This window comes from Carcharhinus amblyrhynchos, chromosome 22, assembly GCF_965287045.1.
Source record: "Carcharhinus amblyrhynchos chromosome 22, sCarAmb.v2.hapA, whole genome shotgun sequence".
In the NCBI taxonomy this organism is placed as follows: Eukaryota; Metazoa; Chordata; class Chondrichthyes; order Carcharhiniformes; family Carcharhinidae; genus Carcharhinus; species Carcharhinus amblyrhynchos.
In genome coordinates, this window is record NC_137345.1 from 40,141,639 (window position 1) to 40,159,412 (window position 17,774).

At 45.9% G+C, this 17,774-nt stretch overlaps 1 protein-coding gene across 4 annotated transcripts in view; it reads left to right on the forward strand.

Annotated features, from left to right (window-relative positions):
• Positions 1-9,724, forward strand: part of LOC145357082 (peptidyl-prolyl cis-trans isomerase FKBP5-like) — a 106,584-nt gene extending 96,860 nt beyond the window's left edge. For all 4 annotated transcript variants that reach the window (XM_080210178.1, XM_080210180.1, XM_080210179.1 and 1 more), the window contains 2 exons: positions 3,158-3,403; positions 5,554-9,724. In XM_080210178.1, the coding sequence (XP_080066304.1) occupies positions 3,158-3,403; positions 5,554-5,652 (345 nt within the window). In that variant the 3' untranslated portion in view covers positions 5,653-9,724. The remainder of the gene's footprint in view (positions 1-3,157; positions 3,404-5,553) is intronic.
• Positions 9,725-17,774: the final 8,050 nt, after the last annotated feature.

Consider the following 17,774-nt stretch of genomic DNA (forward strand, 5'->3'; position numbering starts at 1 on the left):
TACTCTAAAAGCTTAATGTTGGGTGCTGTGTAAGTATATTTACCCTTGCTGAGCTTGCGTTGTGTGTGCCTAGTGAGAACAACTCTTTGTCCCTTCCATGGTCAACTATGTCATCAAGTTGGTTGAAAGTCCCTCCAACATCTGACAAGACCACTGTACTGGAATGTGCTAGGTGCAGAACTCTGAGTAACAAAAGCTATAGGATGGCTTTGTTCTGTGAGAGGTGTTTAGCGATTGGTCAGTCGTGGCACCATGGTGGTTAGCACTACTGCCTCGCAGCACCAGGGACACCCAAGTTCGACTCCCTGTTTGGGTCACTGTCTGTGCACTGTCTGCATGTTCTCCCCATGTCTGCTTGGGTTTCCTCCGGGTGCTCCAGTTTCCTCCCACAGTCTGAAAGATGTGCTGATTAGGTGCATTGGCCATGTTAAATTCTCTCTCAGTGTACCCGAACAGGCGCTGGAGTGTGGCGACTAGGGGATTTTCATAGTCACTTCATTGCAGTGTCAATGTAAACCTTACTTGCAACACTAATAAATAAACTTATTTGCATATCGAACTTTGTGGAGTCATGAAATAATGCTGATAGCTCTTGAATCATTGGTAGTGGATATTTCTCTGGAATGATTGCTTTGTTGGCTGCATTAAGGTCAATGCATAGACCCAGTTCATTATATTTGCATCACACAATGACTAGGTTTGATATCCATGGCAATGAGATGATTGGTTTCAAGGTGCTCTCTGCTGCCAGGTGTTTCTGCTGCTGTGCCACATTGGCAAATTTACAAACACTGTTACAAATTTAAAACTTCAGAACATACCAGTACCTGCCCAAACTCAGTGAATTAGGAAGGATAGCATTCTATATACTGTCATCGATCACACTAATGTGTGCTCTACTTGAGTCATCCGCTTGGAAGCCAAGTTTATCAAACATGTTTACCACATAAGGCTTTTGCCCTTGGCTGCGTAGGACCTGAACGTGTCTTGGGTGATGGTTTTGTAGCACACAGCAACTGTGATTGTTGCCAATCCCGGAATCATTCTATTGCCAGAAGCTTGAAGACTGTCCGTCCCAGGAGTGAGGGAAGTTGCAAGAGTTAATGATGGCAGAGTTTGTTGTTCAATTTAGATATTTCCACGTTGAAAGCAGCAGTGAGAGTTCTGTGATCTCCACTGAGTGCTCCTTCAAAATTACCTGGACTTGCACCATTGGGGATGGCAAATACATGATGTACCACACTCTCAGGTAGATATTCCTTGTCACATGTTGAACCAATGAAGTCATCTTCTCATCTTCTTCAGTTACCTCTTTCCAAAGTGATTCCCCTTTAAGCATGCATTACGTCTGAACTAGCCATGGTCTTATGATCAATGAGCCTTAATTTGGGCACAATTTTGAATGTAACTGACTGTGATGGGACACATTTTGATAAGACAATAAGATCTCTTTGTTAATAACCCTTGTATGTGAGCTGGTTGGGTGAGCTGTGTGTAGGACGCTGAGCCTGAGGGGGCAATCTCTTCCAATCTAACATTGTCGATTCAATTTAGCTGCCCAAGGTCAAAGCACAAAGAACAACACAGCACAGGAAACAGGCCCTTTGGCCCTACAAGCCCGCGCTGTCCATTTTAACACTCAGTGAGTGCCTCATTACAATCTTTCTTCTACCTACGACTTTTGTCCACATCTAGTGGACCCCACAATAAAGGTCGTAGTGTTTTCTGAGCTTAAATCATGATCCTTCATGAGAAGGCATTCGCTAATTTGTAAAATTGAAGTATTTTCCAATGAGTTGGTCACAGATTAGTTAATTGGTCATTTCAGTGTCCAGTTGACACTGAGAACCCAGTTGCCCCAATGCTGCCATGAAATTCGTACTATTTCCTTGGCATCTTTGCCAGCACCTTCCTGCGGTGCTGCTTCCTCCATACTGTCTGCCCTCATAGCCAACACGTCCTTAAACCCTGAAAAATCCATTGACCTCACAGCATGGGGAGCTATCCTGGCAAACAAGGAATGGTGCTCCAGCCAGGAAATTTTAGACTACTCTCCATCCTCATTGCTAGTTGTACCCTGTGCCTCAGAGATACGCAGAGATGATGCACCAGCTTTGATATCTGAACTGCAATTGTATTCAATTCTTTAAAATGTCCAGCTTACTTTTAGTTTCCCTCTACCCAGGCTTGAGTAATGGCACACAGACATAATCAATCATCAAACAATTGAACAGCACAAGGGGTTCCATAGTTTGAAAGTTCTGAAGGACTGATTTTGATTAGGGCATGGTGGGGTTTATTTAGACACTTTGTCATCAGGGGGAGGGTTAAGCAGGTGTAGCCAGTTGCCCACCCTTTATAAAACTTGCATTGATTGCCTCACAATGTAGGGGACCCGGGTTCAATTCCAGCCTTGAGTGACTGTGTGGAGTTTGCACATTTCCCAATGTCTGTGTAGGCTTCCTCTGGATCCTCCAGTTTCCTTCCACAACCCAAAGATACGTAGGTTATTTGGATTGGTCATGCTGAATTGCCCCTTAGTGTCCAAAGGTGTGCTGTTTTGCCATGATAAATACATAGGGTTACGGGGATAGGGTGGGGGGGGTAGGCCTAGATGGGGTGCTTCTTAAGAGAGTTGGTGTAGATTCGATGGGCCAAATGGCCTCCTTCTGCACTGTAGGGCTTCTGTAATAGAGAGGTGAGGCCTACGTGGGTGGGGCATAAAGGGTGGCCCAATCAGATTTGGGGGGCAGGGGGAAGAGAAGGGGGACCTGCTGCCACTCTGCAATGGGATTGAATCGGTGGGGGGAGTGGGGCACAATTGGTCTGGGTGGTGGAGGGGGTAACTGGGGCTGGATGTCCATGAGTTGTGAGCCTTGCAATTGGCCATGTCCCCATGATTGCTGTGGAGGGTCTGTGTTTAAGCTGCCTGCAGCAACAGGGGCCTGACATCTCTCTGTCTGTCTGTCAGACCCCTGCTGCTGCTATTGGGCATATGCAGAATCAGAGGTCTATGTACCTTAGTCTATTTTTAAAAATGATTTCTTTGGTCACATGCTGACAAAGCACACCTAGTTTTTGACTCTCAACGTCATTTTTAATCCCTCTAATCGACAGTAAGGGTGTGAAACTCAACCCTGGTTTCTCTTTCACGCAGGCATTAGAGATTGACCGAGCCAATGAGAAAGCTCTGTACAGACGCGGCGAAGCAAGGCTTTGTGTTAACGAGTTTGAACTGGCAAAGGCAGATTTCCAGAAGGTGCTCCAGGTTAACCCTGAGAACAAGGCGGCAAAGATTCAAATCACCCTGTGCCAGAACAGGATGAAGGAACATCACGAGAAGAACAAAAAGATTTACGCCAACATGTTCCAAAAGTTTGCAGACAGAGACTCAAAGGAAAAGGTGAAAGTGATGAGGAGGAATGATTAAAGAAAGAATGATGTACATTCATTGTCAACATGTTTCAAGGCCTCAGTGATGTCTGAATGTGCTTAATAGCCAATGTAATACTTCAGAAGTATTGTCACTGTTGCAATGTAATGTTTATGCTACTCACTGTTCTTTAGAAGAATATTGCCCAGTGCAGTATTCACTCTGCCCCCTCAGGTGTTAGACATGCACTTTCACCATTGGCTCAGAAGGTTTTAGAAGTTGTCCCAACTCCTGAGATTTGAGCATATGACCTGGGCCAAAACTTCAAAGGAGGAGGTACTGGGGGAATGCTGGACACTCAGAGAGGCCCAATCTGTTCACTCAGAATATGTGTGAAAGATTCAAAGCCCTTTATGAAGAGAAGGAGCATACTCTTTGTTTGCTAGTTGGCATTGTCACTCCAAAACAACATCACTGGGACACAGTAGCCGTCACTTGTCTTATTGTGTTTGTGGGAGCTTGCTGTGCACAAATTGCCCACTGAGTGTCCTACATTAGAACAGTGAATCCATTTCAGAAATGCTTCAGAGACCATCCAGAAGTGCTCACATCCTAAGGATGGGAAAGGGTGCTATATAAATGCAAACTCTTTCTTTTAGTGTTAAGTTCTTCAACAGATCATTGCATGGTTTAGAGGAAGAATTGATAATTACTTGAAGCCGGGACATATTGCTTGAGGAAAGAGTAGAGAAATGGAGTTAATATTTGCATTGTTCTCACAAAGAGCTATCCCAGAGATGATGGGTTGAATAGCCTCCTCCAAACTGCAGTGTCAATGGTTCTGTATTTAGAAGATTTCCCCAAGATACCTTGACTCCTCTCCCAACTGCCTCCCCACTCCACCCCTCGTCACTGTTTCTCCCTCTTGTCCTTCAGACTATGCATCTAACCTCCCCAGGACATGCAAGTATACTTTGTCCTTCCTACAATTATTCCATTCCTGAATACACATCAATCAGAGGTGTAAAACAGCATTCCCTCAATTAATGTTGGATAATCATCTTGAGTGGATTTAATGCAGAAGTCACTTGCAAAAAGAGTTGGCTATAATGGACAATTTTTTTTCTGTCACAATTTCTGTGTTGCGGATATAAGTAGCTGTTAAAGTTCAGCTCTGTTACTGTGGAATGAGAAGATGTGGATTGAATAGAATCATAGAATCACCACAGTGCAGAAGGAGGCCATTTGGCCCATTGAATCTGTACCGACCAGGCCTTAGATATACCCTGTTAATTCCCCAAAACCTAGGGTCAATTTAGCATGGCCAATCAACCTAACCCGCACGCCTTTCAGGCTGTGGGAGAAACCAGATCACTTGGAGGAAACCCACGCAGACACGGGGAAAACGTGCAAACTCCACACAAACAGTGACCCAGGTCAGGAATTGAACCAGGGTCCCTGCGAACCACTGTACCACCGTGACCTCTCTTAATCCCAGATCCTCTGTTTTAACTGTGCTGCAGCAGAGCGACAGTGAGAGAAGGTCATTGCTGGTGTGTTAGAACCGATGAGAACTCAAGCCATTTAATCCCCGACTCTCTGTTTTTGCGCTACTCTCTCCTTCCTGCTCCACCTTCTGTCTATTACCCAGTGACCAGGCAAGTGACCTCTGAACTGGCTGTTCCTGGTTGCATTCCAAAACCAGCCAGTCCAAAGGTTACTTCCCTGCCTGCTGGGTGATGGACAGGATGTTTTTTGTATTCATTCATGGGATGTGAGTGTCGCTAGGTGGATCCAGTCCCTAAGTGCCCTCCATCTCAGAGAGGCATTTGAGAGTCACTACATTGTTATAGCTCAGGAGTTACGTATAAGCCTGACCAGGTAAGGATGCCAGATTTCCTTCCCTAAAGGATATTAATGAACTGTGTGGGTTTTTACGACAATTGACCATAGTTTCTTGGTCATCGATAGATTCTTAACTTCAGATATTTTATTGAATTCAAATTTCACTATGCACCACAGCAGGATTCGAACCCGAGTCCCAGACCATTATCCTGGGTCTCTGGATTACTAGTCCAATGATAATACCACTGGACCCTATGGAGGAGAAGGAAGAGTAGGGGAAAAAGAGAGAGTTGAGAAATAAATGGCCACTACTAACTCATTGCTGTGCCTTGCAGGGGGAGATGAGCAAGTTACCAAGGCAGAAGGAAAGGAATACGGTTAAAGAAGTGGAAGAGGATCCACCTGAAGAAAAGAAACCCCGAGAAGGAGAATGAAACGGAAAGACGTATGCCGGAAGGATGAAACAACTGGTTTCTGAGGAGACTACAAATCATACTCCTGTAGCCCAGTCCAGAACACTGCCTCATTTTAAGAGGGCAATGAGAAATCTGCTGCCTAATAAAAGGAGAAAGGGATTATTATAGCTGGAGATCTCTACAAGTTCAGTGTGTGTGGCAAGACAATGAGAGGTGAGAGTCCCAGACTCCACACCCCCGGAGCTTCATAACCTTGAGTGAAAATGTTTTCCTAATCCTAGTCATTCCAGAATCTAACAGAAATAAAGGTTACAATTCTCTCATTCTGGCAATTGGTTTTAGTCCTTGAATGAAGAGATCAAACAACCCTGAGATGCGTCTTCATATTAATGGTGCAGCTTATTGCATTGACTCGACAAAGCTTTCCTTCCCAGATATACATTTTTTTTTCCAGAATGAGATGTCTTCACCTATAACTGAGATCATCAGTAGAAAGTTGGGCTTCTCAATGTATATAAGTATCAACCGATTGAATCACCTCGCCCTTTCTCTCCCTCCATCCTGTGAACTAATTGCATCTCTGAAGAGCTATCCTTACTAAAAGATACAGTGCGAATCCAGGAAAGATTTTGACACAGTCCTAAATGGCTAAGGAACTGTTATTTTTGTATAATACGTGTTTGAGTTTTCTGCATGTTTCCGTAATAAAAACTTGTTTCGTACTCAAAACAGGCATGTAATAGCCGCAAGGCACAACAACTCAGCAGGTGAAAACTAGACAAAGTCATTTATTGTGAGACAAACTATATACAAGGCAGAATGGTGAATGTGACTTTACTCAGCCCACTCACAGACCCGCACTCTCTGCCGCAATTGGCCCACCGGGCCATGTGACCCACGATCGCTCACACCTTAAATGGGCCATGCTACCACAAGGAGGAAGCAGTAATGCAAAATATTTCCATCAAATGCCTTCCCCAGTCACATTTCACTGTGTTCACTGTTTCAAGTTTAAGGACATTGCTGCCTTAGTGTTTTCTCTTTATTGAACTGATCTTAAGATGTCAGCCTACGCACAAACTGCCTCATGGCATTGTCGCATTACTGTGGCAAGCCAGATGGGACATGTGGCACATTTCAAAATCCAAGCATCCTCTTTTTCATAATGAACGAAAGATCTAAACATCCCCCATTTCCTAATGAAAAGGCACATTTGCCTACCTGATCATGTATAACTGAGTTTCCCAACTTACCCACTATACATCCACTGTCTATCTGATTGCCTGTGTGTTATCATTGCTTGTCCATGTGGGCGATGTTCCTTGTCTGGAGAACATCGTTCCCATGGCACTCATTGCCTTGGTGACTGTTGCGGTTTCATTACGATTGTTGGGAACCCTTCTCCCTGACTGGCTGATTGCTGTGAAGGAACAACTACACTCGTTGTTCGGATATGACTCTGGTTGCATCAGTAACTTTGGTCATTCACTTCCACCACATATGACTGAGGGTGACAATGTCCCGCGTTACCACGTGGCCTGATTCCTATTGAGAGCATCGAAGGTTTGCAGTCTGACTGACTCTCCAATGCTCAGCTCTGATAATGGGTTTGGCAAAAGTAAATTAGTCTTTCTGTTGTTTCCCCTTGCTTTTATTCACTTGTTGCATCTTGTTACTACTTCTGGTTTCAGTAGCTTTCTTGCTATTGGAAGAGTTAAGTTTGCTGCAGCGTGACATTACCTTTGAACTGGACTACTTTCCATACCTTCAGTCAGTGTGTTTCTCCACTCAAGAATTGTCTTGTATATGTCTCTGCTGGATATGCTCAATTTCTTGGTGATTCCTTTAGCTATTTTCACTGACGCCTAACCCTTTCCATTCAATTGGGGATAATTTGGAGATGATGTAAAATGTTGAATTCAAATCCTTTGTGAGTCAGCTGAATTCTTCACTGTGAACTGAGGGCCACTGACACTCACCACAATGTTTGGATTGCTGTAATAAGTGCAGTGTGCTTTCAGGAATGCTGCTATTTCTCCAGTTATCGTTGAAGTCAGTTGGACTAACTCCCAATATCAGAATAATAACTTACCATGACAAGATAGCCAGTTCCTGCCAAAGTGAAAAGCTTCGTCCCTGCTCTCTCTGGGATGTCATGCGTCATCAATGTTCCCTGTGTTGTATTGGCCAATGTGTTCTTTAATTTCATTGTTCATATTTGGCCAGCGGAATATTTCAGATGCCTTTCTCAGAGTTGATTCAATTCCTCGATGGTTTGCATGGAAGTGTTTCAGCACCTCCCCTGTTATTTCCTTGGGGGTGATGACTATTTCCATTGTACAACATGCTAACCTGAGTTGCCACTTCATCTTGGTACGCCCAATGTGCTCTGGTGACCGCAGGTGTGTCCTTGATGCTCTCGGGCCAACATTTCATGGCTACTTCTTGTAGCATTTGGAGAGTTGCATTGTATGTCACATCCAAATACTATCTCAACAAACAAAGTAACGTTCTTTACAGGAGCTTTGGAGCAGATCATAGCAATCTTTGAAGCAACTTCTGGTTGGACCCAGTTATAACTTTATCTCTCCCAAGCAGGTTTTGGTGTGAGAGCTCACAAGTAAAACCAATAGAATTATACAATCCCTATAGTGCAGAAAGAGATCGTTCAGCCCATCAAGCCTGCGCCGATCCCACCCTATCCCCTATTCTGTCTGCTTGTCCACCTGACACTAAGGGTCAAAAATTTAGCATGGCCAATCAACCCAATCCGCACATCTTTGGATTGTGGGAGGAAACCTACGCACCCAGAGGAAACCCACACAGACGGGAAAACCACTGTGCCAACATTGCCAGGCACTCTTTCGCGATCTGAGCACAGCATCATTTTGTATGCCCTGTATGTAAATGCGATTGGTTGTCCTTACTGCATTAGGGTTGTTCCCAGGCCTGTCTTGTTGGTGTCACACTGCAGTGTAACTTCCTCGTTGACATCGCTGTATTTCAGCACTGCCATTGTCATCACTAGTTGTTTGATTTTACAGAACGTTGCTTCTTATCCTGTTCCCCCGTGCCCCCTTGGCACTGAGCTTCCTCACAGAAGATACCTCCAGTTTATGTTGAGCTTCACTGGAAAAGGCCAAGGACGGACATGCGGACAGGAGAGCAGGGTGGTGTGTTGAAATGGCAGGCGACAGGAGGGTCTGGGTACTGCTTGTGTGTCCTGCAAAGTGGTCACCCTGTCTATGTTTGGTCTCTCTGATGTAAAGTAGATCGCATTGAGAGCAGCGAATGCAATAGACCAGATTGAAGGAGGTGCAGATGAAGTGTTGCTCCACCTAAAACGAGTATTCAGGCCCTGGGATGTTGAGCATGGAGGAGGTAAAGGGACAGGTATTGCACCTTCTGCAGTGATATGATTCTGAGTACAGCACCCAGCACTTAACAGGGTGATTCCTCCCACCTGCTCCCTGATTGGTTCCCCAGGTCAGGTGACCCTTAAAGAGACAATCACCACTCCTGAATTCTCTTTGACACATAAACTAAGTAGAAGTTTTTTTAAAAAAATACACCAGAACAGATTAAAATAATATTATTCTTGACAATTTAATGGGTATTTTGTTTTAAGTGATTCTGTGGAATCATAGAATTCCAACATTGCAGAAGATGGCCATTCGGCCCATCAAGTCTGCACTGACCACAATCGCACCCAGGCCCTATCCTTGTAACCCCATATAATCCCCCTGACACTAAGGGGCAATCCCACCCAGACCTGTTCCCTGTAATCTCAAGTATTTACCCTGCTAATCCCATAATCTACACATCTTGGGACACTAAGGGGCAATTTAGTATGGCCAATCTACCTAACCTACATGTCTTTGGATTGTGGGAGGAAATTGGAGCACCCAGAGGAAACCTACGCAGACACAGGGCGAATGTGCAAACTCCACACAGTTACTCCAGGCCAGAATTGTACTTAGGTCCCTGGCGCTGTAAGGCAGCAGTGCTAATCACTGTGTCACCGTGTCACCCTGGGTCCCTGGCACTGTGAGGCAGCAGTACTAATCACTGTGTCACCGTGTCACCCTGGGTCCCTGGCACTGTGAGGCAGCAGTACTAATCACTGTGTCACCGTGTCACCCTGGGTCCCTGGCACTGTGAGGCAGCAGTACTAATCACTGTGTCACCGTGTCACCCTGGGTCCCTGGCACTGTGAGGCAGCAGTACTAATCACTGTGTCACCGTGTCACCCTGGGTCCCTGGCACTGTGAGGCAGCAGTGCTAATCACTGTGTCACTGTGTCGTCCTGGGTCCCTGGCACTGTGAGGCAGCATTGTTAACCACTGTGTCACTGTGTCGTCCTATTGCTCATTTTAAAGAAAAATGAATCTCGGTGCAATATTATTTTCGGTAAACTGCACAGGGGGTTTATTGACTTACACAAGTGAGGGAATAAAGCATCTCGGGAGTACTGAGGGTTCAGTCATTGATGTGATATCCTCAGCATGGTGTTCTTGAAGAATACTGAACGATAGTTCCAGTGTCACAATAAGCAGCTTTCATCCTCAGTGTCTCTTTAGGTTCATAAATACAAGCTGGTTGTTTGCAATACCCTGAACAGTCTGCAATAATCTGAAAGATGTGCTGATTAAGTGTATTGACCCAAACAGGAGCCGGAGTGTAGCGACTACGGGAATTTCACAGTAGCTTCAACGCAGTGTTAATGTAAGCCTTACTTGCGACTAATAAATAAACTTTACTTTTTACTTTTACCCCGAACACTACTTCTGAACAGCAGAATTATAGGATTTGGTCTGAGCACCTTTTTAAAAATGAACAATTGACAGAGCTCAGGGGAGACAGAGAGACTATTTACAAAGGGAAAGCACAGCCACAGCGCTGACTGAACTTTAAAAATGCTGCTCTTGTGTTTACCATTTATCATTTTGCAAGAAACATCTAGAACATTGTGTCCTGACATCTTGGTCTTTGAATGTGTGAGTAATGGATGTGTGTACAGAGCGCACATTGTATTATTGTTGTGAACTTTTAAACAGGACTGATGTTCACTTCCCTCCTCACTGGTGTAAATAACACATCTTTACCAAAAGAAGCAGATGGGAGATGAGGGGACTTTTTATTTACGCAGCCAGTTGTAATGGTCAAGACCAGGAACGAGATGGAAGCAGATTCCGAGGATGTAAGTTTTGGAAAGAAAGAGCTGACAGGCCTTTGAAAAAGTAAATGGTCTGAGAGTAATTAGAAACAAGTCTTTCAAAGAACAAGTATAGCTGCAATGGGCCGAATGGCCTCCTTTTGTGCTGGAAGAGTCTATGACCTCTTTGTGTTGCTTCATCCAGTGCTTCCTATTTGTAGTGGGATAAAACCCTTTAGAGAAAAGGTTTAACAGTGGACTGCAGCTTCACTTATCCAGCGTGCTCACTTCTTACATCTGATTGTTGTGATAAGCGCAACACATCCAACATCATTTGTAGATAAAAGTCTTCTGAGCTCTTCCTCTGAGGTCTCTCTGCCTTTATTTGCTAAAATTCATTAACAGGACGTGGGTGTCGCTGACTAGGGCAGCACTTAATGCCCGTCACTAATGCCCTTGGGAAGGTGGTCGTCCACCGCCTTGAACCGCTGCAGTCCCTGAGGAGAATGTACTCGCACTAACTGTGCTGTTGTCTAGAGGGTTCCAGGGGTTTGGCACACTGACCATGAAGGAATATTCATACGTCCCCTTCAGTGTGTGACTTGGAGGTGATCTTAGAGATACTGATATTCCTAGCACCTGCTGTCCATGTCCTTCTTGTAGAAGTTGCAGGTTTAGGAGGTTCTGCTAAGAAATCTTGGCAAGTTATTGCATTATTTACTGCAAATGCACCTCTTGGTCAATTCAACCAAACTAACAAAACTCCAATCTCACAGCAAAGCCAAAAACCTGAAGGCTCATTCGGGACGTCAGAGCTTCCGGTCTCTCTGCACAATGTCCTGTACCTCTACCATTCATCAAACTCCAGTAAACAAAGTGAAAATTGAACAAGAAGCCCACTGAAAATCTGTGGCTCACATACTGGCTGGAATCTTATCACCCCGTCCACCATGGGAATTGGAGCGGGTGAGGGACAGAACATAGAAAGGTCCATTGACCTCGGATGGGATTTTCTGGTTTTAGGGCAAGCGAGGCAGGAAAATCCTGCCCTAAGTGTTAGCTTTCAATTGTGCTCTCCTGTAGAAGGAGGAGGAACTGTCATTACTCTGTCTTAGACCAGAATGGACAGATACTTTTTATGAATATCTGAATGAGTGCGTGAGTGAGCAAAAGATATGAACCATGAAGCATATGATCACACAGTGCTGAAACATTCTGAGCAGTGTAGTGGGCTCAATGGGCTAAATCTGTACTCTCGTGTATGCACACATCAGGAAATGAATGGAATTAAAATTGTGCCCCTGTAAAGCATAATCAGGTGATGAAGGAGCAGTGCTCCGAAAGCTTGTGATTCCAAATAAACCTGTTGGACTTTAACCTAGTGTTGTGAGACTTCTTACTGTGCCCAGCCCAGTTCAATAGCAGCATCTCCACATCATGTCAGAGTGCAGTTTTCGTGTTCTCCCCTTGTCTGCGTGTGTTTCCTCCCACAGTCCAAAGATGTGCAGGTTAGGTGGTTAGGCCAGGCTAAATTGACCCTTAATGCCCAAAGATGTGTAGGTTAGGGGAATTAGCTATGGTAAATGTTTGGGGTTACAGAAAGAGGGTGAAGGCGTGGGCCTGGGTCAGATGCTCTGTCAGAGATTCAGCACAGGCTCGAGGGCCCGAATGGCCACTTCTACGCTGTAGGGATTCTATGATGCTATGATCAGAATTTGCCCACCATGAGAATCATAGCGGACGGGGAGAAATGACCATGCAAAGGTCTGTCACAGCAGAAAAATCCCACCCAGTGAGTACAACGCTTTGAGAATCCTGTATTCCTCCAATTCTGCCACACCCACCAGCTACCTTGGCCTTAAGTTTTGGATTCCTCCCCTAAACCTCTCCACCCCTACGCCTCTTGTTCCTCAAGCGCTGCTTGAAACGTAGCTCTTCGACCGAGCATTTGGTCCCCTTTCTCAATTCCATATTAAATCTCGTCTGCTGCCACTCTGGGAAGCACCATGGGCTACCTTACCAAGTGAATGGACACTGTTGTTGCTGAGTCAACTGTGTGCCTGAGTTCCCGGGTACATGACCATGGTTCATGACGTTTGCAATGGAAATGATAAAGGAGCAAAGATAACCCTTAACTGCAGCATAAGGTTTATTTATATCAGTGGCATTCATCACACAGCAATAAAGAAATCAGGAGGAGAGAGTCAAAACTTAATCCCCTTTGGAGTCCAAAAGTATGCTTCTCTTTTTGTAATCAAAGGTCACTAGCTTTTTGAGGCTTGTTTTTGGTCTGTGTGATTTGATTTAATGTTGGGTATTCTGAATTCTCCAACAAGTACCAATGGGAATGAAGCATTCCACTTCCCAGAAGGACAGATCAGTCAGGCCTGTACTCTTACTTCCCTGTTTCACTGTTTTTCTTCCTCCAGGGTGGTCAGTGCTGTCTTAAATCAGGGGAGTTTGGCATTTGGTTTAGTGACGGATCAAATTAGCTTCCTGTTGGACTCTCACAGTCCAGAGAGAGAAAGCTTCATCTCGGCTAGATTCCAACCCAGGGCAAGGTGCTGACAGGACTCTGCCTCACAAAACAACATGCCTCGCTTAGCCTCTGCCGACTTGAAATGTTTCACCTCTGGGGTTTTCTGCACATTTCCTACAAAGCTCAGCCAGGGCCTGTCTTCAACAAGCTCATTCTTGTTCGCGTGTGTCTCCTCGGGAGAAACACTCAGCATGACTTCTTGCAAAATACAATAAGCCACTTCTCTGAATTAGTGTAGAGACTGTTGGCCGGACTTAACACAGCCCATCACGGCGGCGACCATGGCGACAGGCCCACCTCATCGCCGGAGAGATCCTGCATCATTCTTTAGGCGTGGTGATCACTTTCGGCTGTTGGAGGGCAGAAGAGGCAGGCACAGGATTCTCGGGATGTCAGTTAGTGAGGCACTGACACTCAGGGCAATTCACCTCGCCAGCGAACACCATATCCATTGAACTAATTTTACAAAAAACTTGAATGAGAGCCACAATGCTTACTCATACCTTCCAGAGACTGCTGAACAAATCCTGTCAGGGTTGTCTGTGGCCTACTGAGTGGGGAGAGTTGGGGACAGGGAATTTGGTGTGTGTGTGTGTGTGTGTGTGTGTGTGTGTGGGGTGGGGGAGTGCTATCACTTGTTATCAGGCACTTCCAGTGTCTCGTCGAGTGGGGAAGGTGCAGGGTGGGGTGGGGGGGGGGGGGCGCTGTGGCTTCTAAAAGCCTATCCCTGCCTCCACCGACCCCCCTCTATCCTTCGACACCAACTCCGTAAACCCCGACCCTTGCCTTCATCCTCCTATGGACTGGCTCCCTCAGCAATCCCGGGCCTCTGGAGTGTCGCCAACTGCAGCCACAGCTCCCGATGGCACTGATGGGCGATGGAGAACTGCCAGATTCTGATTGACCAACAGCTGGTGGGAGGCACGTGGTGCCTCCTGTACTGGGCCTTGAGTCCCGGAGAAGGCTCGGTGGTGGTCACTTAATTGCCTGAATAGCATTGGGCCTCACTTCCATATCCCCACCTCGACTCCCCCCTCTGTGGAACTGATGGGGGGGTGGGGGGGCGGGGAGGGGGCTCCCTCTGTCTCTCCAAACTGTGGACAAGGCCTCTCATCAGGCCGTCTAAATCCAGGCCTGTAGGACTGCACTGAGGTGGTCCTGGACAACAACACAGGCTGGAATCTTACTGCCCTGCCCACCACAGGCCATCAGAGTGGGCAAGGGACGGACAATGGGAAGATCCGTTGACCTTGAGGAGGATTTTATGGTTCCGGGATGAGCGAGGATGTATAATTCTGCCCATAGCCTCGTGGTCTCTGCTAAAAGTTCCCAGTAGGGATCAAGGGTCTTTAGTCCAATTCACAAAAATGACAAAAACTTTTTGAAAGGCTGTTAATTCGTCCAACCTTGATCAAGAAGTGAATGTTCTCTCAAAACATAAGATTATAAAAGGCAGAGAGGCTATTGGGAATAAACTGACTGTGCCAGCTGTTTGAAAGAGAGAGCCAATTAATCCCACTCCCCCGCTTTTATTCCATTTCCCGGCAAATGTTTCCTTTAGAAGAATTTGCTAAATTCCCTTCTGAAAGCTCCCCTTCCTAGCAGTCCAATACAGATCACAACAAACACTTGCTCAAGAAGAATTCTCCTCATCGCTGCCTGATTCTTTTGCCACAGCAGCTTCCTTGTTAGTGTAGGGGTTAGTCATGCAGGCAATGGGGTTCAGTTCCCCGACAGGGAGAAACCAAGTTTCATGTCAGCAAGGTGGCTGTGTCTGTTTTATGGGTGGCGCAGTGGCACAGTGGTTAGCACTGCTGCCTCACAATGCCAAGGACCCAGGTTCGATTCCCAGCTTGGGTCACTGTCTGTGTGGAGTCTGCACGTTCTCTCCATGTCTGCTTGGGTTTCCTCCAGGCGCTCCAGTTTCCTCTCACGGTCCAAAGATGTGCGGGTTAGGTGCATTGGCCACACTAAATTGCCCCTTAGTCTCAGGGGGAACTAGCAGAGTAAATATGTAGGGTTACAGGAATAGGGCCTGGGTGGGATTATGGTCGGTGCAGACCTGATGGGCTGAATGGCCTTCTTCTGCACTGTAGGGATTTTATGGTTCAATGCTTCTTAACAAACCTCTCTTTCTGCTTGATTTATGATAAGGTTCTGAGGTTTTTGTTCCACAAAGCTTCATTGATGAGGCAATCGGTAATTTTTCATCACTTGTTATCTGTGCAGAGTGCAGTACAGAACAACAATGAGAGACAGGCACTCTGGTGGATGTTGCAGGGACTCCCGGGATGGTCCAGGCATCGGAACCTTATTTAAAGTGGCTCTTTTGCCTCTGCACCTCTGCCCTCGAGTGCCTGAGAGGCATCATGAACCATCTTTTCAACAGATACCCCTTGTGCCTGGCCTGCCCCCAGCAAGGTGAATGGGAGCCACCAGCAGCCTTGGCACTTGTGATTGTCTCAGTCTGTAGGGATGGTGGGCTCTGCAAGTGTACCTCACGCAGACCTGTAGATCACAGACCATCTGTACATTAATGGAGTGATACCCCACCCAATCTACAAAGGCACCCGGCTGGCCTGCTGGCACTTTGATGGCCACATGGGTACTATCTTTGGAACCCTGCAATAGCCACAGAGCCTCTGGCTCACTCAGCCTGGCTGGCTTGGTCTGTCCTCGATAGATTAACCCATTTACCCGTCTGAACAGCATCAGTCACTAGCTTGACGCAGCTATGCACAGCTCCACAAAGATCACCCACTGACTCCTGGAAAGATCTGGATGCATGTGTGACCTTCAGGGCTAGTGTGTCCACCCACACAGTGGGATAGGATCTCTGGCCATATCATGTTGCATAAGGAAGTGATGGTTTCTCCTCCTACGGCACTGGTCCTCTGTCACATCAAGGTGGCTGGATCACTGCCTGTACACACTGGCAGTGAGATGGTGGTGTTTTCTTTGGGGCCATCCTCCTTGCTGGCCCTGTATACCCTGTTACTGTGCCTCTCATCCCAAAGCTCTCTCCCTGAGGTGATGCCTGCGAGTTCTGGAGAAGGTTTGGTGGTGGCCTGAATAGCTGCCTGAATAGCATTGGGCCTCACCCCCACATCCCCACCCTGGCTCCCTGGCGGGTTCATGGATGGTCAGTCTTCCCCCGGCTGGGGACGTAAACACCATTTTTATCCATTTTCATCTCATGAATGTTGATTAAAACAGCTGCCGACAGTGTCCCATCAGGATTTCCAATTTTGCATCACTCCAACAGGCAATTACGTTGACACAGATGATGCTCAGTTTGCCACAGAGGTTTAGGTGAGTACAACATGCGAAGTCTAACTGCCGTAATGCTGTGCCGCTTCTGATGGGCTGACCCAGTAGGGACAGACTAGTTCCTGCCTTCCATCTCCATGCCAAGCTGGTGTTCATGGATAGCACCAAGAACTCTCTTGATATCTGAGTTACAACAGCTTTAATATTTATCTCAATATATTTAGTAATTATGGAGAACAATCTTATGTGTTTCTGATTGTACTTGTTTCTCTGTTATGTTCAGTTTACAATGTTCCAGAGTCTCACATCACATGAGTATTTGTCAGTCTGTTCCGTAACGTCACAGATTATTACAGTTAACCCTTTATAGGACTCAGTCTAACACATTGCAGAAACCATAATTATTATAGCTCAATGGAAGGCAACCCGTCATCACAGGCCATGGTGGATGGGACTACAAAAACAGACAGGATTAAATTGTACAAGTGTAATAGGTCACACACAAGATTGTACAAAGAACTCATTAGGTGTGAATGTCAAATATTGAAAGTGAAGAAATGTGTACAATTCACAAATGGACCTTGCAAGCTATAGATACATATATTAGAAAGGAAATGAAGTAAAGTCAAGAAAATGATTGTAACCAAGAGCAGGGGTATTCAAATGGACCATGTATTCATATCCTGCTGGAAAAAGGAGTGATGGAAGTTGGCAAATGAAAGACCAATGGAAAAAGGAGCAAAGGAGCAAAAGGAAGCAAATTACAATTGAGTGGAAATTTTCATAGTTCTTATGACTAAATTCAATTTGCAGCTGCACTTATAAATATATGAATCATAGGATTCCTACAGTGCAGAATGAGGCCATTCAACCCGTCAAGTCTGCACCGACACAATTCCACCCAGGCCCTATTCCCGCAACCCCACTCATTTACCCTGTTAATTCCCTAACACTAGGGTCAATTTAGCACAACCAAAGCACATAACTCGCAGCATCTTTGGACTGTGGGAGGAAACCAGAGCTCACAGAGGAAACCCATTCAGGCACAGGGAGAACATGCAGACTCCGCACATTTTAGTGACCCAAGGTGGGGGTCAAACCCAGGTCCCTGGTGCTGTGAGGTAGTGATGCTAACTAATGTGCCACCGGGCCCCCCTTGGCATCCTTGATATTCCC